The sequence below is a fragment of the Neopelma chrysocephalum genome, unplaced genomic scaffold (assembly GCF_003984885.1).
Source record: "Neopelma chrysocephalum unplaced genomic scaffold, ASM398488v2 Primary Assembly neopelma1_25, whole genome shotgun sequence".
NCBI classification, from domain to species: domain Eukaryota; kingdom Metazoa; phylum Chordata; class Aves; order Passeriformes; family Pipridae; genus Neopelma; species Neopelma chrysocephalum.
In genome coordinates this window covers 35680262-35702310 of record NW_020897694.1, presented here as the reverse complement: position 1 = coordinate 35702310, position 22049 = coordinate 35680262, and the positions used below count along the sequence as shown (strand labels likewise).

The window sequence follows — 22049 nt, the reverse complement described above, 5'->3', positions numbered from 1 at the left end:
AGAGGTCTCTGAGTGCAGCAAAAAATTGGAGGATTCGGACGCTCTTGGTTCACTGGAAGATTTCAGTAGGTATTTAATCTATGCTGATTTTATTAAACTTAGGCATAAAACTAAATACAAGCATGAATTTAAATGTCTTTGTTTAAAAGTTCTATTTATTTTTTTTAAAATCACACCCCATACTGAAGCCGTGCTTACCAAGCAAGCAGGTGACATGGAGTCTCAGTGACAATAGCTTATAACAATAAATAGGTTTCATTTCTGTGTTAAAATTACAATTTTAACTCCACAGTGCATCATAAAACTTTTAAAAGATAGCATTAACAGCAATACTTTTCAATTTAAAAATGTCCTCATATTTTTAAGTGGATGTACCTTGTTGGCTTTTATTTTAACTTTGGGGGAAGGGAAAATGATCAACTTTTATCCTCGTTTAATGCCAACTAAATATTCCGTAGCTACTGAAGTGACTTAATGACATGAGTATGTGGTCTTATCAAAGTCCCATTATTGTTCTGACAGTATCTCATTTGTATGCAAATCCACTTGCCTGCAACTTATTCTTTGGCAAATGGTGCTAGCAAGCCAGCGAGCATCGTTTTAATTATGTGCATGTCTGTGCGTAGTATATTTGTTACTGCACAGGAACATTATGCTGCTGTAACAACTACGGTACCTTATATCATGCTTATGAATGGTGCTGCAGACCATCCTGCAATTTTTATTGTGACTGATAGACATGCTCTGTCAGTCTCTGTCACCCAAGGGTAATCGCAATACATAAGGCATCCATTTAAATAAAATATTCATGGGACACTTTTTTGGTGATTTCCCATCTTTTTCATAATGATGCCCATTGGATATCTGTTCAATTGGTGCCTTACTTCACAGATTCTTGACCATTAAGAAAAATTAATCCTGTTAGACACAAACCAACACAGAGATGCCTGTGCACCTGCATGGTAGAGGGCAGCTTCCGCTTAGTACATGTAGGCTACTGTCAGAGGACAACTACTATCAGTAGATATACAGTGGGGGAGAGGATTGGGGTGTATATGTGTACCTGATAGGGGGTATCTACCCAAAAATAAGGGGAGTCTTCTAGGTGATTTACAGGACCCCTTTCTGACACCCTAGAGAGGGGCCTCCTGGGAGATCTGCCCCCTTGTCATGTTTCTGTGAACTCCAGGACAGGTGAGACAATCTCTCTCCTCCAGATCTTATAGGCGATCCCATCCTTCTCTGGGCTTCATCTGGCTTGCAAGATAAAAATAACTCTGCTTTGTGCCATGAAGCCAGCTCCACCACTTTTGATACAATCCATGCTAGGGAAATGCTCTACAGGGATGAATATCATCAGATTTGGAAAAATTACTTTAGAATTGCATGATTCTAGAAAAAGGGACTGTAAAAATGCCCCAGCTTTGAGCCAACAAAGTTTTATCATGAATCTTTGGAGGAAAAAAATTGAATCTATCAGGAGAAGCATAATGATGCAAAATCAGTCAGCAGAAGCACAGAGGCACAGAGAAAGTGCAACATCTTCCTCTAAATGTAGCCTCAATTTATATGGTTAAAAAAATGTGGATGTGACTCTACAGCATGTCTACATGTGGTGCTGTGGTTTGATCTATTTAGGAAGACAGGGCTGGAAGAGCTGTCTAGGTCATTATCTGCAGTGCTCTGCAATTGCATGCATCCCTGTATGTGTTTATGTACATCCCTGTGCACGGGAAGCATAAAATCTGCACACCTGCAAAGTAACCTGCATTTACAGAAATATTTTCTGTCTGCTAGGAAAGAGAGTCTCTAGTCGAACCGGACAACAAAACTTCTGCATTTACTAATAAACCTGACAAACTGATTTATGGATGTTTTTCTTGCTGTGATTTGTTGACAGATTGTTCTTTATGCAAAAATTACCAAGGTTTAAATCTGTATCATATGGCCTCTAATTCAACTGACAATATGTTACCAATTAAATTCCGCTTAAGCTATCATCAACTAGCAAACCATAGACTGTATTAAAGTGAATGACAGTCAGATAGTCAGTAAAATTATTTGTGCCATGATTCTGAAGGCTGACCTATAAAGGAGGGACACTAAATGACTATGAAAGATAGAAAGAGATTTTTTTTCTGTTTAGTGAAAATGAAACTGCTGCTGGTTTTGCATTTAATGCATCTTCTTTTGGAGAAAAAGAGATGGGATTTCTGACCTTGGCATTCCATACTGTTCTCTCATGAAGAAGGAGAGGCACAGCAGGGTCAGTGGTTAGTGGGAGGAGTATTAATGAAATTTTACCACTTGCCCTTTCATTTGATCTTAAATTACTCTTTGGTTCAATTCTGGCCCTTGCTCTTCAGTGTTTTTGTTTTCACTTGTAGGGAGAGGACACATTTTCTGTCAGGAAAAGAGTGGATCACATGGTAAAAACAAATGTGTTTCTAAATGAGTTTCATTTCCTTGAGTACATTTCTTCTTCACTAAGGTGAAAAAAGGGCTCAGCACACAGAATGACATTGAATGTCATAAAGAAGAATACAGGTCCTCCCTCCCAATACTGATCTTGGCAGCACATGGAGTTGTGTAGGGCATTGATACCTTCCTCTGCAAATTCACATAGGCAACCTCACCTGGAAAAGACACATTTTGAATGTTGCTGTGAGATAAAAACTGCTACACATCACATCAAGGTCTTTTAAGAGCTAAAGAAAAAAAGTGCTTTTCTGAGCAGCCATTAGCTGGGTTTGTTCCAGGAGAGGAGATAACTTTCTCAAAGTCAGAGCTCTGCGATGTGAAGTGGGCTGAGGTTGGTTTAGGAGGTGGAGGTGGCTGATTTGCTTTCTTGGCTTAAACATAGTAGTGCCAAAGCCCAGGGTTTAAACACTGTGGTGGAAGCTTGTCTGTAAACGCTACATTGGACAGAGCTTCCTGCTGTCAGTATTATCTGCCTCTTTATCTCGGCTTTAATGTTGCATTTGTGTATTAAGTGTATGTGTGCTCCAGAGAATGGGTAGTAATCTTTGTTTAGAAAACAGAGCCTACCACTATTAACCCTAGTGAATTGAAAATTTACTCCTTTTCCACTACATCATCATCGCAGTCATTATTTACTTAAGAGCTTTTTAATGTTTTGCTGTCTGTACTGATGACTGCAGTGTCCTAGGCAGGGACTAGGTTTTGGGATTTCATCGTGAGGTGTCTCTAATGAATGCCTGAACTCCCCTTCCTTTCTGTATGTTGCAATACAATAACAGGAGACAAAAAACCCCACTGAGAAGCAACTAAAATCATAACACTTTCAAAAATACAAACATCCCTCTTACCGAAGATTACAATGTAAATCAGGCATCTATTACTTCTGTGTCAGTATAATAATTTTGAAAGAATTTGCACATGATAAGAGGCATTCTCTAAGGAAGACAAATTAGGCATAATAAAACAGTTAGAAGAGAACATAAATAAGGAGGCATTTGGGGCAAATCCTCTTCTTTCTCTGCAGTCATGCAAATAAATGGTTTAGAGAATATATGTCCCTGCTTACAACATGACAGCCAGTCCCAGAGGCTGTTAGAGATCCCATCAAGTCCCTTGTCCCAGCTGTCCTCCGCAGAACGGAGGGAGGAGAGCAGCAAAGTCTTTGGTCCTTGCCTTACCTCATGACATCGTGGCCACAAATGTAAGGATTCACACTGCCATCTCACACCTCTGTCATGGGACAGCACGCAGTCCTTGCTCTACAGGTAGCTGGGACAGAAAGACCCAGGGCAGAACAGGCTGCCCCTGTAGTCAGAACACTAATATAAAGGTTATGCATAAAACAAGATCTACATAACTGTAATGTCTATACACATTTCTGTGAGGTCTTCATCAGCTCCTGTCTGTGCAAGAAATGCAGGAATATTCTGGTGTAACTTGGTTGAACTACTTCATGTGTGCTCCTGCATGAACTAAGAGTCCCTGTGCTACTCAATACTAACTCCTTCATTTTATCAGTATTGTCAGGATGTAATGTTTTTCCCAGTTTTTTAATCTTGGCTGGGCATCTCAGTGTCATGCCGGAGAAAAAGGCAATCCTGCAACAGCAGGTGAAGCTCTTGCCGACAGCTCTGCTATGGTACATTTGTCAGTGTTTTCTGCTGCTCTGCTGCCTCATTCGGATTTTTTCCAGCTTATTTTATAGCTTGCCCTGCAGACCATGTGGGAATGCAGATCACTTATGCTGAAAAAGGTAGTCATGAGGGATGTCACACCAGGAACAAGGATAGCTTTCTCTTCTCCATTTGCTCTTTGAGAAGCTGACACTGCAGATGCCCTGTGAGCCTTAGGCCTCTGAAGCCCTACTCTATAGGGTCTGGCAGACTGTGTGTTGCCTCTAGTTTTCTGTATCTGAACTGCTGGATATGCAGGAGTAAGATCCAGGATCCTACTGCTCTTATTCCCTCCTGCCCTCTGATTTCCCCTCCCACAGACAAGCTCTGCCTCAGAGCATGATGTTCATTTACAGGCGAGATAAGAGGAACGGTTACCTCACCTCAGTGCAGACAGTGTTTTATTATAAGCAAGAGAGCAAGATGGAGAAGTCGTAGATCACTTCTTCCAAAGACCTGGGTGGTCACTTGGGCATCATGCACAGATGACATAAGTCATAGTAGTCTTTGTTGTAAATTAGCAGACCCTGGCCCCAGGATTAGCCATAATGGTTCCTCTGCTGACCTCTGTCTCAGCAGATCATGGGCCAGGCATAGCCCTCTACTCTGGCTCTGGAGAGGAATGGAGAGTATCTTTTGGACTGCTGCTGCAGTGGGATATATAAAGACCCCAATGGGAACCCCCCTCCTTGTCTGTTGCATTCCATGCAAGGGCTCTGCTTGTTGTTGCAGAGATTGCCATGGTTCTCCCTACTGCAGGTCACCAAGTAGATGGAAGAGCATGGTTTTTGATAAGCCAGGTTGACAGGGGTCAGTATTATAATTTAATTTGAATACTTGGGAATATAAATCTGCCACCACTCACTGTGATTATACAGTAGTGATATAAACAAGCAAAACTTCATTAATATCTTACTGTCTTCTATAGCAACTTTTTTTCCACCTTGCTTGATTTTTCAGATGAAAATAGGTTTGTTCAGAGGCTCACTGATAGTGAATGCACATATTAGTTAGACATTATGAACTGCATGCTGCATAGTACTTTGTAAGATTTCCCTTCCAACTCTACCAGCAAACAAGAGAGATAACTGCTGCCTCCCAAATTTCCGTACTCTGATTCTTTCTGGGCCTGGTCCAACTTGTACTCAAGCTAGTTCAGAAATTTTCACTCATTTTCATGGACTTCAGACTAGTCCCTTTTCAGAGAAAAAAGGTAATTTATACCAGAAATGGATAATTACTTAGTGGCATCTAAGCTGCATGTGCACATAGGAAGGATACAGGGAAAACAGAATCTGTACCATCTAAACTGGTGGCACCATCTAGTCCCCAGTCAGTGTGTTTGATACATTTCCTAATTTATACAGTGATTTAACATTACATCAAGTCCAGCTCATTGAAGCAAATTTATATGCAGGAGCACTATTTTAATCTTAGACTTAAAAAAATTTTAATTAATGATAGCTTCCTTTTCCAGTCTGTCAACATACCTCCACCTCTTGGCTTTTTAAGAAATAAAATAAATATAGAAATAAAAATATTAAATTATTACTAGGCAACCAGAACAAAGAAAACATCAGAATCCTCAACTCTAGAGATGTGAAAAATGGCCTAGACTTTTCAACTCTGCTGTACCTTCTCAACACAACCATACCTGGTTCCATCTTATTTAAGACTTGCTAATTTGACTAAATGTTGAAAGGAAATAATGAAAATACTATAGTAGACCATCTCATCCTTTATTCTTTCAGTCTCTAAGGTGTGAGATTTCTTTCTCAGCCTGCAACTGCTAACAAATATCACCTTCATGACTTTGCCTGCAGTGTTTATCCTGCTGCTACTATAATTTTGCTTCCTCTTTGCAGGAGACAGCTGCTCTACATGAGTAGCTCTTCTGCAGCATGGTAAGACATTATCAAAAAGCTTATTGCTGATGCTAATGGAGCTAGTCTAGCTGCTGACGCAGAACATATGGCGTTACTGGATTTCAGTTCCAAAACGCTGACCCTCTCTTTCAGGAGGAAGGAGCATGGTTATCTGGAGGATGTGGCTCAGCCACCTCCTCACTGTAGGAGAGTGAGAGATGTATAGGCTGTTTCACCCTCCTTGACTTGGAAGGGAAAATTAGCATGCCTAAACTTCCCTCATCCAATTTAAAGAAAACAAACAAAAAAAGTTGTGTTCAGAAACCACCATGCTGATTCCAACAGGGTTAAAGTTTCTCCAGCAGTGTGCCTTTTGGAGGTTTGGATTTTTTTACTATTACTTGGATAAAAAAAATGAATAAAGATAAGACATGCATTTTTATTTTTCTATCAATGTACTTCTTTAATGGTAAAACACAAAAAGAGGCTACTAGAAGCATCCTGAATTACAGCTTAAATGAGTTTAAAATTCCAGTTGCTTATAGCTTAAAAAAAAAAGGCCTTAAACCAAATGGTCTCGGTGGGGTGATGCATGGGCAAAATGTAAAATGACACATAATGAAATAAAGTAATTTTATTTGCAAACCTATTTGAAAGGCTGGTACAGAACGTAATGATCAAGCAGAAGCAGTCTGGCATTTCTCTTGGTGTACTTTTGCAGAATTATGTGACCCAAGAAAGAAAACATTAAGATGTTCTGATTTTACCCTATAGGACAGAGAAATACACTTTGGTTAATGCTTACCATAATTCTATCTACTTGGCTCAGACAGTTATATTTTTATGAATCTTACGTTACTTTCTGTCACCCTCTAGGCAACAATATAGAGTTATTACAGTATAAAGGAAAATGCTTCCTGTTGAGCTTATACTTGAACAAGTCTTAACCAAGTGGAAGCTCTTAATAAAAGGGTAAATATACTAAGGAATAAACAGGTAGAGTGAATAAAAAAGGAATATGGGCTTTATGGATGCTCGGGTTGATGGCATAGAAACACAGAAACACAGAAAACTCCAAGGTAAAGCTGACATGCTAAGCTACATCAGAAATCTGAGGGGGTTAGAATTTTGTTAAGTGAATTTAGTGCTCATTAAGGGATTTGTGGTGTCAGCATTATAAAGCAAAGTCCTCTCTCGCCCTCAGAATTGGAACAGCACAGTGCAGCAATATTAATTCCATGGCAGTTCCCTTCTTGGCCTTGCCAATAAAACTATTACCCAGGGACCCAATTGTTCAGCACTGCTCAGTGAGTGCCTCCTCATGAGGAATTGAGCTGAAATCACCGGCTCTTTTAATGTGGCACACAGATTGTAAGACACTGTGCCATGCCAGGCTTGAAACACAGACGGCTTTCACCTTTAGTTTAAAGGAAAATATTGTGAATTACTCTTGTTGCTTGCTATAAGCGTCTCCCTGAAATATCCACAGAAACGGTTTCCTTCTGCTTTACATTTCTCATCATTTTCCCCTTTGTTCTCAGTCTAGTTATTTTGACTAGAAGTTTATTTTGCAGAAATAGAGATCCCCAAGTACTAACCAGACTTAGGAAAAAATATCAGTGTGTAAGTTTTCAAATCAGTTACGTGGAGCACAGAAAACAGTGTGGTGCAGAAAACACTGATGAGGTTGAAAAAGCTGTGCTTGGTCTCTCTGTGCATCTTTCTCTCTTAGCTGAAAGTCAGCTCGATATAGTTTTCATTCTACTGGAAACTCTTTATAATGAGTATACACATATATTGCAAACCCTTTTTCCCTATGGCCCCACATGGCTTTTTAAGCCCAAATATAAAGCCTTCCTCAGCATTACCTTCCTCAGCATTACCTTATCCTTTCGTTCAGACATCATTCAAAGCTACAGTTGACTTTCTAAACTACATCATATGTAAGTAGATTTATTTTTCCTTTTCTGCAGATATAGTTTAATTTCCTTTTCCAATTTGCATGGGTGCACACTCATAAATTTTAAATATATTTAACCTCTTTTTGAAGAATCCTTTGAATTTCTCTAAGGTCCATGACCTTTAACTTTGATATACAACCTTTTCTACATTAAAACCCACTAAGACATGCAGAAATAATGCTTTAAACACCTTACTGCCTTTTGAAAAGGTCCTCTTTTTCCCTCATGATACAAAACATTCTCCTGCATGGTGGTCCTGGTAGCCTAGAAATGAGGGCTTCAGCTGAGAGACATTTTCTGGGGCTTTGCTGATCACACAGTTCATCAAGTTTCAAATTAGTGAGGGAAGGTTGGATGGGCCACCCTGGATCCAAACAGCAATCCTGCAAGCCCAGGAACTGAGCAGCACCTGCAGCTGTTAGAGGAAGGCAGAGAACACATTTCAACATGACAATGATAGGTTAATCTGCACCCATGGCAAGTCCTTTATCACCTTCTGAGATGTTACCAGTGGTGAAAGGATCCCACCCTAAACTGCGGAGTTTTCTTTTAAGTGCCTGCTATTTCTGTACAGTCCCCTTGTCACCCAGGCAGATCGTTACCACTCTCAATGCCTGTTACTCACCATAAGATGCCCCTTTCTAGGAGTAAACCCCCCTGAGAAGTCCACATCCACACCTGCCAGATGACCATGCTGAACTATTTCCTTGAATCTAATAAACCTTTGCCATGAAAGGCAAGAAGCAGGAAGCAAAGGACCTGTATCCTGAGCTGAGCACCTTTGCTTAGGTTTGGAGAATAGCAGGTAGCAACCTCCAAGCCCAGTTTGGGTGATCTGTGTGGGACAGCAAGTGGGGACAGCCCATTTCAGATCCCGGTGAAGATGACCTGGGGACCACAGCTGGCCAGAATGGGATTGGCATGCTGGCTCTAATTCCATTCCCACCTCATGCCCCACAGCAGGTCCTGGCTGCTGGTAACTAATCCCAGCTCACAGCAGCACCTGAGACCCCCAGAAAGCACACAGGTGATTGTTCAGCAAGGATCACCTGCTTCCTCCTTGTTTTGGTTTGTAAATGTAATTATCCCAAATTATCTATCTATCTATCTATCTATCTATCTATCTATCTATCTATCTACCTATCTACCTACCTATCATCTATCTATCTTAATGTAATCTTTCCTCAGTGCTAATTTCTCAGCACTGGCATTGCTTAGGGTTTGTCTGTGAGCTGCAGGCAGTGGCTTGAGATGGGGAACATGCACAGTCTCTGACACAGTGTGGAGGCAGGCAGGGATTGTGCTGTGCACCACTGCCTTTGTCTCCAGCTTGCCTCTGCCTGTTCAACGAAGGCTGCCAGGCAGCAACCTTTGTCACGTGGAGGTTTTCTTCAGGGACCTGCTGCTCCAAGAGATGCTCTGAAACGATGCAATCTTAAACTGATGCAGTCACTGAGAATTGTAATTATGGCATTTATTAAAGCTGTTTACAAGGTGGGAATGTCAGACAAAAGGAAGTAGTAATCGCTTAACAGAATCTGACATCTCTCACAAATTCAGAAAGTTTTGGAGGAAAGATGAGGGACATGTTAATAACCTTTCTTATTTGGGTCCAAGGGGCATTGTGTGCTGCTGGCAGTGGTGACCAGCTTGAGCCTCCATCCGCTGATCCCTTGGCCACTTTGTGTGATGGCCCCTGACATCTGTTGGGGGGTGACTGGCAGCCATGTGTAATAGGGAGCTGTCACTGGGGACACCCTCTTCGCTGCCCGACATGCCTGACCCCAACCTGAAGACCCTTCAATGGGCTCTGCTTTGGAGGATGGCATGTACCTGTCGTGCTCATTGCCAGCAGGTCGTGCCCTCCCCATTGCCGAGAAAGCCACCATCCAGCAAAAGGGCTTTGTTCAACCCAGACCCCGGGGAAAACCCACTCATAGCGTTGGGTTCAGTCCTTTTATTTCCAGGTTAAAAACTTGACCTTCCCCTCCCCTGAGCCTGAAACAGCCCTCGCAGCACTTCCGTTCAGCAATTACATTTTCTTTTTAAATCTTTCTTTGGGGCTCAGGTGACAAAAAGACTTTCATAATATAAATAGGTCTCAAAACCTTTTGTGTGGGTAAAAAACTATAGGAAAGAGAAAAAAAACCAGAAAAAAAAATCTGTGTCTCTCTAATTGGCATAATTCCTTCAGCCCTGGCTTATAATTCAAGATGGATCAATTCTGCAGCTGACAAGATAGATGATGTCATCAGTACTCGGAAGCAGCAATTTATATTTCTTTGTTTAGGGACACAGCCATCCACCTACCTCCACAGGGGTCCTATGTGTGAATCAAGAGCAATGTGTGGCCAGTAGACTAAGACTTGACTTAGACTTCCAGCCATGCAACTTATTAAAATAATAAATATTTTCATTATCCAGAGAATCCATTATAGTTCTCCAGTTTAGCTATTGTTAACTAATAATTTGGATTAATTACCAAGTTAAATCATTAAAAATTAAATCCATATATTTTGCTTCTTTAAAAGAGCGATAGCTTGCAACCATTTGTGTATTATGCATGTTAAGTGGGAGAGTGATGAAATATGTTGTGTTAACTTAACTTTGACAGCATCTGTATCCATGCCATATTACACTCTGATCTTATCAAATCTCAGAAGCTACAGTGTATAAATAGAATGTGATGATATTTGCAGGAGAGAAATCACTCACAATATTTTTGGCATCTTCTGTAGTGACTAGAGAAGAGCCACCTAACGAATACAGCATATAATAATCCAATAAAGGGGTGTATAAGAGCGTAGAATCAAGGAGTACTTACACCTGCTGAGTCACATTTAAGGTTAGGCATATGTTAGCAATCGGACATAAACACAGCTTTCATCCTAAGGAATTTCAAAGCAGATTGCAAGCTTAAATAAATAGGGAAACCCAATTCAGAGCTCATTTCACTCTCTGCTGAAGCAACACCAGCCACTGTGCTGGAACTTAGCACTGACTTATTGAAATATTAGCAGCTTGAAGACATACAGATACAGGAGGAAAGTAAAGCTATTTAAAGAGTAAAAAAATTGTCCACAAATGTACATCTTATTATGTTAAGAGTACTAAACTGTGGACTGTGCAACTGCTCAAACTGCAAGTTACTGAGCTCAATATGAGAAAAACAGTGAAACTGCATAGGCTGTGATATACAGGTGGCTACAGTAAATAATCCAGTGGGTTTGCCTTGTTGTAAACTACTAGGTTATGAAAAACCACTACATTTAAGACTCTTTACAATTAAGCCTATAAGTATATAATTATAATGGAACACTCTATTTGAATTTAAATAGCAAACCTATTATAAACTATAGTCATTAGACTACTTTAGAGACTCCCGAAACTGCAAGATGCACTGTCTAGTCCCGGACCACACTCTGTGTACATGGCTGTGAGGCTGCCCCAGCAACTGCTGAAATTCACAGGCAAAAAAAAAAGGTACTGCCCATGTCCCACGGCCTATGCATTGGTGTGTGCACAAGTGGGGTAAGATGTAGAAAATCACATTTTTGAGATTCACTGTACTGATGCTAAAGCATTTCCTACACTGGTCACCTCTAGAACTCCTCTCCTCTTCTTTGAAAGCATCCAGCTTATGAATTCTCTGGCAATTAATTTCTTGCTGGGTACATGTTTTAAAGGTAGGTCATACCAAAGAGATACTATGGCGATATTTTGCATAGAGGATGTTGACTAAGAATATAGTATTTCTCACCTCCCCCTTATTTTATGTTGCATTAAAATTATCTTAACTCTTCCTCAGGCTATGTTGCTATGCCACACTTATGACAGAGTCTGAGAAGTGGGAGATGTCGACTTTTAAGATGATGTTCAGCTTTACTGATACATGCAATCTTTATGTAAGGTATTTGAATTACACATTGTTTTTAGGCCTTCAGCTCTTCTTACAAAGTCTGCTTGACTGGGCACAGTTGCTTGCTTATTCTTAATGAAGAGTTGTTAACAGAGGAAAGAGCACAATGAGGGGGCAAGTAATGCCTACATGAATCATTAAAAATGTATGTACAACAAGCAGGATTAGATAGCACATGGAATACTTTTATTTATATATAACACCATGCTTTCATAAAGAGGCGGGATTCACTCCCTACAGGAGCTGAAAATATGTTGACAAGTCACACAGCAAGGGATGACAGGGGAGAGCTGGTAGCTGTGGGGAAGCTGTGGGTTGCAACAGGCAGTGTGGAAGGAGTTCCTTCAGGCACAATCCTGAAGTCCTTTTAAACAGTCTGCACTAATTTATTGTATGTTACTGTTCTGATCACGGAATGCATTGGAGATAGATGGGACACTTTTAAGTAAGACAGTAGCAGGTGAGGTTACTGTTCTGTGGCTGGCAAGCGGAAAGTATTTGAGTGAATGAGACCATGGAGCACAGAGAATGCTCCGGCCACAGGAACCAACCACAGTGTTATGCTGAGGAGTCAGCAGAGGAGCACAGCAAAGTCCCAAGCCTGCCCAGCCAGGCACATCAGAGAGGAAGCAAAATTAGGGGGAGAAGGTTAAAGGTCGCACATACACGGAGTTTCCAAAATGCCACCAGGGCCAGAGGAAAAAAGGGGAAACATCCAGCACCTGGCAGCTAACCAAAGCAGTCGAGATTTTCAATTGACATTAATTTCAATGCAATTAGTCTTGATGTTCTCTGCTCTGCATGAGAAGAGAATCACGGCTACGATGGGAAAGAAAAGAAAACCACAATAATAATATCCATGCGAGAAATGTAAAAGAAAAATAATAATTTTTTGTGTTAAAACATATTAAAAACATAAAACATACTGCCTATGTCGCTATCATTATATATTACTGTTTGAAATTTAATTCACTCAGTGCTATTCATGCTGTTTGTTTACTTTTTCTATTGATCTCAGTTTGGATGATGAATTTAGACTACAGATTTTTGCTTCCAAGTTTCCACGTGTTTGTGAGCTACCACTTGTGAGCATTGCAGTCCACCTTGTGCTTTACAGAATGACCTATGATCTGCTCCAGTGCTGATGTAAAGTCTACCTCTAGCGATTTAGTCCATAAAGACAGCCTAAGCCTGCTCTGCTGTACGTACTATTTCAGGGGTGATTTAAGCACTTCTGCAAATCATTGTGTAAGCTGGATCCCAGGGAAAGAATCTGTGCCATGCTGCAATGTGGGTTGCACAACTTCCCTTAAAATAAGAACAGTGAGGCAGCACAGGCTGTGACTTGAAAAGGTCAGTATAAATATGCTACCCTTTGCTCCTTCACACATAACTAATATATTTATTGAGAATGTTATCTGCTTTGCAAGCTCAACCTTCAGTCATGGTAAGCTTTACTTCAGCTGACAGAAAAATCTGTTTTCAGGTGGGTTTACATGTCCATTAGTATTGGACCAAGCCTGGCATCTGAACTGGCCTGAGTTTTTCTCATTTTCATCTTCATTTGCTCTGGTTAGACAGGGGGTGCCACAAGCCTTCTCAAATGGGACATGTCCTTCTGCCTCCCCCGGGTAAGGCGAGGAGACAAACCTGGCAGGAGCCGGCTCCTGTGTGTCAATCCAGGGCATAGATGTGCCACATCCAGAGGGGTCGGGGGACTTCTGGCAGTAGGAGGCAGCACCACCTTGGCTGTGCAAGGGAACAGAAGCAGCTCTGGAGTGGCTCGGGACTTTCAGATGATTTGCCGAAAGCTGCGTGCAAACTGTCGGGGTTTTCAAACCTTTCCCTTGCAGTGTGCCTACGCTGCAGCCAAAGCTGCGGCTGCAGCCCATGCAGGATTACCAACTCTAAATTAAATCGAACTAACTCAGAAACAAATGACATAGTCACAAAATCAGACGAGAAGCCTGCGTAAATACTCGAGCCTGAACAAGTATTTTCTTGTTCTGGGCTGCCAGGGTGCCACGCACATCGGGGTGTCCCTAGCCAGCTGCCAGCTGGATTGGGTTGGTCTCCAGGAGCAGGGATCTCCCAGTGTGGGATTGCTCTGCAGATATTCGCGTTGGCGCTGTTGCATGAATAGCCCCCTCTTTTCATCACAGATTTTGCACATTTCTTCTCCCCGTCTGCGATGACATGGCACTTCTCTGGCAGCTACTCACTGCTTAGCTGAAAAGCTCAACATTCTGGAAAGTATTTAATGTGTGTTAACCTCTCCTAATGTGATTCAGCAGCTACAAATAAGGAGCGCCTGCCTCCCTTGGCCAGCCAGATATCACAGCCACTGCCTCACGCAGGCTGGATGGACAGCGTGAGGCGTCTGACTCGCTTTGGTGGCAAACACTGATGATTGGTACTTGTATTTTTAACCACAGATCACTCATTTTTAAAGGCTTCATGCAATTCAGGGACCTTTAATGAGCTATGCAGCTCTAGGTGGACCTGCGTGGAGATGGAGACTTGCACAGGTGCAGTTTATTACACATCTAATGAGGAATCGTTGTATAAAGGCCTTGAGCCACCCCAGCCCCCGGACTGTGGAGAGGGTTTGTGGGGGCACCGTGGGGGGCCGGCACCAGCCCAGGGGGTCCACGGCCGCGTCCCACAATAAATATCACAGTTTCTCCCTAGTGTTTCTCTGCCGAACGTCCTGGTGCACACCACGCATGAGGTGCTGGTCAGTCGGGGTGCTGTGGCCCACCCGAGGGCACCCGGCTAGAAGGAGAAGGAGGAAGACGGGGGAAACCCCTATCCCAAACCCAACTTCGGCGGGCCAAACCCCTCACTGGGGGTGCAAGTTTCCGCAAAGTCCCGGTACCCCGCGGGCTGTGCCCCCCCCCCCCTCCCTGCGCCAAGCGGGTGCTGCGCGGGCGCAGCGTGCGCGGGGCGGGCGCCGCGCGCCGCCTCGGCCGCGCTCCCGGCGCACGGGTGGGAGGGAGGAGGCGCGGGGGAGCGGGGCGGGAGCGCAGCGCGGCGGCGGCCGAGCCGAGCCCAGCCGAGTGGAGCCCAGCCGCGCCGCTCGCACACGAGCAGTGGCACCGTGTGCTCGCTTTTGGGGGGAGCGTGTTTGCTTTCCTTTTAGGGGGAAGCGGGAGGAAGGTGGTCGTGGGGGTCTGTCCCTGCCCGCGCGCGTGCGGAGAGGGGCCGCCGGCAGCGCCGGGGGTGCTCCGCGCCCTCACCCTGCCCGCGGTGCAGTTACGATGCGCCCCGGACGCCGTGTGGTTGCAGCGCGCCGGCGCTGACATCGCTCACCATGGACAGCTTCGACTTAGCTCTCCTTCAGGAGTGGGACCTGGACTCTCTATGGTGAGTGGTGCCCCTGCTTCCCTCCAGGCGCGGGGACGCGGGCTGCGGGGGATGTGCGGTTACTAAAGGGTTGTAATAACTGGGGGATGTGCAATAATTTGGAATGGGTGTCCACTTTCCTAGAGAGGTGGAATAAATGTGGGATGCAGTAATAGTAGGTGTGCGATAAGGGGAGTACACTGGCTCGAGGGTGCAATAACTGGGGCAGCGGGTGCATTAGCAGAGGGTGCAGTACCCCGGGAGGTGTCTCTCCTGCTACTTGCTCTCCCAGCATTGCTGGCCCGGCAGGAGCAGAGGGAAGGGTACCCCCGTCCCCTGGCTGCCAGAGTGGATCCAGGAGGTGAGCGCGGTGTTTGGCTGAGGGCGGAGGTCTCCTGCACTCGCCCCTCTGCCCCCCCCGCCCCCGCCCAATAGTACCTTGTGCTCACCCGCCTCCGGTACCCCGGTTTGCACTCCCGTAGCTCATCACCCATTCTTCCTGCACGCCCCTTTAAAACCGCCCCTTCCTCGCCCCCTACTCCCTGCAACTCCCTCCCGGACCGTCTTTATTGCGCCCCCCCATTGCATGCCCTTGACCTCCCCCTGCTCACCCCCGTCCCAGCGGCGGGTGCGGGGCTGCCAGGGAGGAGGGGAAACAATTTCTAGAAATGTCATTAGCGGCTGGAGGTGGGAAGCGCTGCCCTCCCCCCCGCACCACCTCCCCAAGCTGCTGCCTCTGCCAAGTCCTGGAGTTTGCTGCGGGAAGCACGCTGCCCCCGGGCGGTCGCCGCTCCACGCCGCCGGCTTGGCCCTAGGGCGGCAGACTCCCGTCGGGTCCGTGTGGGGTCTGCGGGGTGGGGCAGACGAGCTCCGCTCACCGCCGGAGCCACCTGGTGTGCGGGGAGGAGCCCCCGATGGGACGCAGGTGGGATGCGGCGGGGCCCCGCCGCTCCCCCCGCGCCGTGGGCAGGCGGTGTGTGCCTGGCGCGGCGGGGCGGGGTGCGCTCCGCCGGGGCAGCGCCCGCAGTGCGCGCTCGGCCGGCCGGGTCAGGAGTGCGGGGTGATGAGGTTACTTTTGCCTGAAATCAGTCACCGGTGTGCGTTTTATTTTAAACCTTGATACATGATGTATAGCTTCTGTCTGTAGGGTGCGCGTTCGACAGCGCCGGCTTACGTCCCCGGTGGCAGGTGTAGCAAAATAAGCCGGACCAGCGTGTCCCGTTAGTTGAACCGCTTCTTACAAAAGGACCTCAGGATGACTAGAACAGCTTGCACTGCATAATATGGGTGCTTATAAATGCATACATTGATAATATCGAGCCTAATAAAACTTTTATATTGCTGTGGGAACTTTTAAAGAGTACATATAATACAAAATTAGTTACTACCCCATAAAAGTTTTTAATTATAGTATTTCTGCCTGTGACACAAGATTATATCCTCGTTTCAATTATAAATACTAATATGCAGTTTATATCCAAACGATAACATTTATCTCTGGCCTGATTTTAAGTTTACAGTCTGTATGCATGGTTTTACAATTAAATTACACGTTTTTTTCTACAAAACGAGAGTGGGAGAAATAATACTTTTACACATTTGAATGCTTTTCCCTTTCTTCTTGAATGTAGACAAACTTTGGGGGAATTTCTTTTTTCCAGAAAAACTGGACTGTCCATTAGGCTGTTCCACAAGCCGGCTATTGGAATTAATAATGAATTTGAAAAACTAATGATGTAACTCTGGGACATTAGGGCTTTAGGCTGGCAATTGCTCCTTCTCATAACATTTTCAGCATGCTTTTTGACTGTTGTGGAGCCACATTCAAATGACTCTGGTTGCCATAAAGCTCCCGTACAGGTACAAAAGGCATCAGCCGTTTCCCAGCTAAATTACCTGCTTAAAAATACCTGTATTTGACTTGCAGGCAATCTTGTGGTTTCGTAGCTCTTATTGTTTTTCCCTCTATGGTTGTTGCAGTTTAGAAGTTGAGTTCATCAGAAGGGCTTCAAGAAGCACATTAAAAGCTGTTATGTTGTGGCAGGCCGATGTTCATCGCTAAACTTTCACCCTTTTGTAGGGGTTGAACCCCACAATTGCCCAGAACAGTGCCTAGTGAGGAGGGAGCAGGGGGTTTGCAGGTATTTGCTGTTTTGTGTCTGAGTCCTTTTGGGACACTAGGTTATGCGGAGTGGCTTTAGCTTGGAGTATTTGATATCATGGGCTGGAAGTTCATTGTGAAGCAGCTGTTTTGGCAAATGATTCAAAATAGTCAGTTTTGAAAAGTTGTACAAGCAGTAATAAATAAAAACTTACTTTTGCTTAGTGAGACCTTCCAAAGTCTGTTGTGAAGGCCATCAGTGCCTCAGGACTCTGGGTCAGTCTCCCGTTGCAGGTGAGATGCCTGTTGCACGCTGCCCTCCTGCTGTCCTGCCCGCTCACCAGTGGGCAGGTTATGGATGTTCTCACGAAACCTTGTTTGAATTCGGTACTACACTAAGGAAAACAAAGCTGTTATGATAATGTTAAGCTCCGAAGGCTTGTGAGGATGCCTTCAAAGTTGTGCAGTTGTTGCCAATAAGGGAAATAAAATATACCACATAGATAGGAAGTACTTCATGGCCAAGAGCAACACTTAAAGAGACTTAATTTTCTCTACAGCAAGAATGAATGTTGTCCTCTTTTCTTTTAAATGTAGCCATAACGGCAATTTACGCACTTAATTTATGACTGAAAATCCACTTTTTGCAGTATTTGGTGAACATTTTACTTAAAAGTACAGTAATTAAATATTAATGTGCTGTTCCAAAGTGCTTTCTTTGATTTGAGATACTCTTAGAAAATCAGAAGGGGTTTCCAAATGAACAGCAGCATGATAATCAATTCTCATTGATTGTTACTATTATACTATTAATGATTTTTTTCTCTAATTAATACATGCTATGTCTTTTATTTTGCTATAGCATAGAAAATGTAATATGTCACATAATGGCTATAAGACAGCATTTAACTAGTAAACTGCAATGAAAGAATATTGTAAGCTGGTTTTTACTAAACAGTAGTTTTTCAAGGTTGTGTTGATGCCAATAACACTTCTGCTTCCCAGAAAACAACTATAATTCAAATAGTGAAAGCTGAGCACAAACTCAAATAGAAATTTTAAGAAAACATGCCAATCTGTGGCATAAAGAAAAGTTGTGCCCATTGGTAAGCTTTTTCTGGAAGACTTTGGGGTGATCAGCCCAACTTAATTCAAGGTGGTGTTACTCCTGACTAACACAGTTATCCTGAACACAGGGCACTAATGACTTCAAACCACAACCCCATCTCCTGTTTTTCTTTCTCCATGCATTTGTTTGTGTGCTGTATGGGTAGTTTTGCTTGTCCAGACTCAAGGATGTGGATTCTCCAGTGCCTTACAGCTTTGCATTTGTTTACACTGGGCAAAAAGAGATGGAAAATCTCAGACCTGTTTTATATGCCTCTTTTGTGGCAGAAGACATACTATACATGATGGAAAGCAGCAAGTGAGCAGACTAAAGGACTTAATCAGAGTGCCAGGACTAGTTCTGCATTAAAGGCATTTGTGTTATTTGCCTTATGTAACAAATCTAGACCAAAATTCAGCCAGTTCCTTAACTCTATGCTCAGGCACAGCAATAGCCCCAGTGAAGACCAGTTAGTAAAGGCTCTCCTCACATGCTGATTAAATAACACATGTAGGCAGAGTTGTTCCCCATTCATTAAAAGCAATTAGCAGATATATTAAAGCACTTACTGTGTTGTACCAAACAAGAAAATAATTTTGAATGTAAGATTTGTTAGCCACAAATGAAACCGTGTTTGTTTAAGTAAAAGAAGCCAAGTATGTAATTGGTTTATTTGGTACTTATCTGATACTTCTGTGAGTTTTGAGTTAGAATCAGTTTTGTAGGGGTTGGATAGTCATGTAAAAATGTATAGCTGTATAGCTTCCAAGCTGAGATCAATATCAAATGCCACAGTATAAGATGGCCCAGTGTGTTTTACAGGCCACATATTGAATTATTAGTTAATTTGCTATCTTTGGGTCTGTTCCTGCTCCATTTGAAGTCAATGAGAGTTTTGTTTGGAAGTTGCTATTAACAAAAACTGGTCAGACATCCAGCAGTCTTATAAATGAACTTTTTGTAACTTCTTGATCCCAGGTTGTCTAGCTTTTAGTCACTACACTTTATATTTGTGTAAGGCAAGATTTTTTCCTTATGTTGCGCAGTGTTTACTAGAGACAGTTTTAGAAAGCTACTTCCACGTATGCTTCTTCAGTCAAAGTAGAAGATCAAGATGTTTATTTTCAGATAGCTCCTTACTGTTACTTTGGGGGAAAACAGTCACTCCAGCCATTCTCTCAGTATGGAACAGGCTGGACCAGCTTAACGTTTTTACAGACAATACTCAGCAATAAGACCTCCCTCTCACAAAAGAAAAAGAATTAAGTAGTGTTTTCTTTTATCTCCCATCTCCTTTACAGCTCTACTTCAGCCTGTGTCTTGGACTTTGCCCCTTATTTCTTTCTCTTTAGCTCTTGGACTCTTTCAAACAATAATGCTTGAAATAATCTTTGTCCTCTTCTTATTTCTCTCTGTGGTGTTTCCCTTTTTGCCTTCCTCCCAGTCTCACCTCACAGTTACCACCTTCCCCTCATTGAGATCCCATCTAAAAATTTGTTCTTTCTGTGATGATTATAAGTTGTGAGCAAACAATAACACAAATGATAACTATAGATTGTTCCCTTCTCCTGCTTTCACAGCATGTTCTCTCTTCCTGATGCCTGTTTTTTAGGCTGGAAGCCCTTTGGGTCAGGAACTGCTTTTATTGTTTGAGTTTCTTTTTCTTGCAGCACTGAACAAATTGTATGTGCTAAAACATTATAAATAATAAGAGGAGCAAGCTTTTCATGGTCATAATACTTTATAAACATCAGCTGAATAATAGTATTTTAAAAACACATCTGCTGTGACGTGTGAATGCCCATTTGCTGAATGTAATGTACCACGTCCTCCTCTCTTGCTTTAAGTCTCTACTGAATACAGAGGCTTTGCCACTTTATATCAGATGAGAATCTGGCCCATCATCCCCGATTCACAGTACTCAGTCACCTTTTTTTTTTTAGAGAATAATTACTTTTCCAAACTTCTGCTTTGTTTTTGTCTAATAAGTAAAATTCTGATATGCCAGTAGGACAGTGGATGTGTTTTCATCTCTTTCCCTGAGGACTGTTTGAGCACCCATGCCCAATTGTGTGATGTTAGAGATGAACAGTCCTTTGGACTTTCATTTTGACACTCAGACCTGTAGATTTGTGCTCCTCTGGGGATGCATTCATCAGAAGTTGAGGCAAAAACCTTACTGTGTTATTGGAGAAGAATTCAGAAGAGGGCACGAGATGCATACAGCATTTCCCATTTTATGTGAATATTTTGAGGAAAATACCAGGTTTTTTAAAACTAGTGGAAGTTTTAAGCCAAAATATACTGGCTGTGGGAACATCTTGTCATCTGTATATTAGCAATGACATCATATTCAACTCCACAACACTCATTGAAGACAGCAACTGTTTAGTTGCAAGGTTTTTAACCTTATATAACAGATTAATCCATTTGCATCATATTTGTGACTAGGAAACAACAAAGCATGGATAAAAAGAGAGATACTTTACAGTCTGGTTATAATATTTTTAATAATAGGAGTAATAAAGTAAAATCTATAGAAATGAAGAAAAACTGATACCACATACAGCTGGAAATCAGGGAGGTTAAATTCTCTGTGAGATGGTGTCACATCTGACAGACTGATCTGGTTGTAACTGTGAAGTGGCCTTGTCATGAAAAGAGGTTTCAAAAGGATGATATTTTCTGGGAAACTCATGGGGTGGTTAGCATTAAGGCTAATTCCAGGGAAAACCCCCAAGTTCTATGTGAAAAACTGAAAGTAGGAAAAGGGAAAGCTTTTTTGGTTTTGAACAGAACTAGCTCTTCATAAACCCTGCCCTGCTGGGGAGTGGGAATTACTGTTTCAGTGCTGCTGCTGTGAGCTGGATTTGCTTGCTGACTGCTCCCAGGGAGCCCACTGGTCCCCACGCCAGCCAAATCCACTGTGTTCACATCATTACCAGTAGGGCTACTCACTAGTCTTCTATCTCTTAAAATCGGTATTAAGACACTGGTTGTACTTGCTGGTGCTGCCTAAGGCCCCAGGAGAGCAAAAATGGACATTTGTAGTTGAATACTCAGGTAATAATGTATATATTTCTGAATAATTTGTGGGTAACTGCAGATCTTTACTTAAAGAGCAAATGAACTGTAGTGACAGTTAAATGAACATGATGACAATTATTAATATTCTGTAATAAACATTTTCTATATAATTTCAAAAATAAAGATGTGTAACCTGTGTTCCTCTCTTATAGCTTGATATCTCAACTTTCCTAGTACCTTAAGCAAGCAAAAGGTAGTGTTAGTGACTTAAGATGACTGTGTTCTATCCTCTTAGGAAGATTTAAACCTGCATGCGTGTACCAAGGACTTGGATATGGATGTACCTTGGGAAATATGACCGTAGGAATGCAATTTAAACTTATCCTTGGAGACCCTTTGTGTATTTTTTAAAAAATAAATTAGTTCCAATGCAGCAGTGGTGGTCTCAGCAGTCAGGAAACACTTAAAATTATGCAGAAGGGACCAGAAATCTTTGCTAAGAAGCTTTTTGTTACTGTGTTTTGTTTCTCAATAAAGATGATCCACAACTGTAAGTACTTAAAACTAAA

The 22049-nt window shown here is 42.8% G+C and overlaps 1 protein-coding gene across 3 annotated transcripts in view; it reads left to right on the top strand.

The window, feature by feature from the left end:
* Nucleotides 1-15150: 15150 nt before the first annotated feature.
* The window catches only part of AFF3 (AF4/FMR2 family member 3), a 324957-nt gene continuing 318058 nt past the window's right edge, over nucleotides 15151-22049 (top strand). For all 3 annotated transcript variants that reach the window (XR_003532872.1, XM_027674908.1, XM_027674907.1), the window contains exon 1: nucleotides 15151-15265. Coding sequence is in view for 2 of the 3 variants with exons in the window: in XM_027674908.1 (XP_027530709.1) it covers nucleotides 15213-15265 (53 nt within the window). In the remaining variant the exon portion in view is untranslated. The remainder of the gene's footprint in view (nucleotides 15266-22049) is intronic.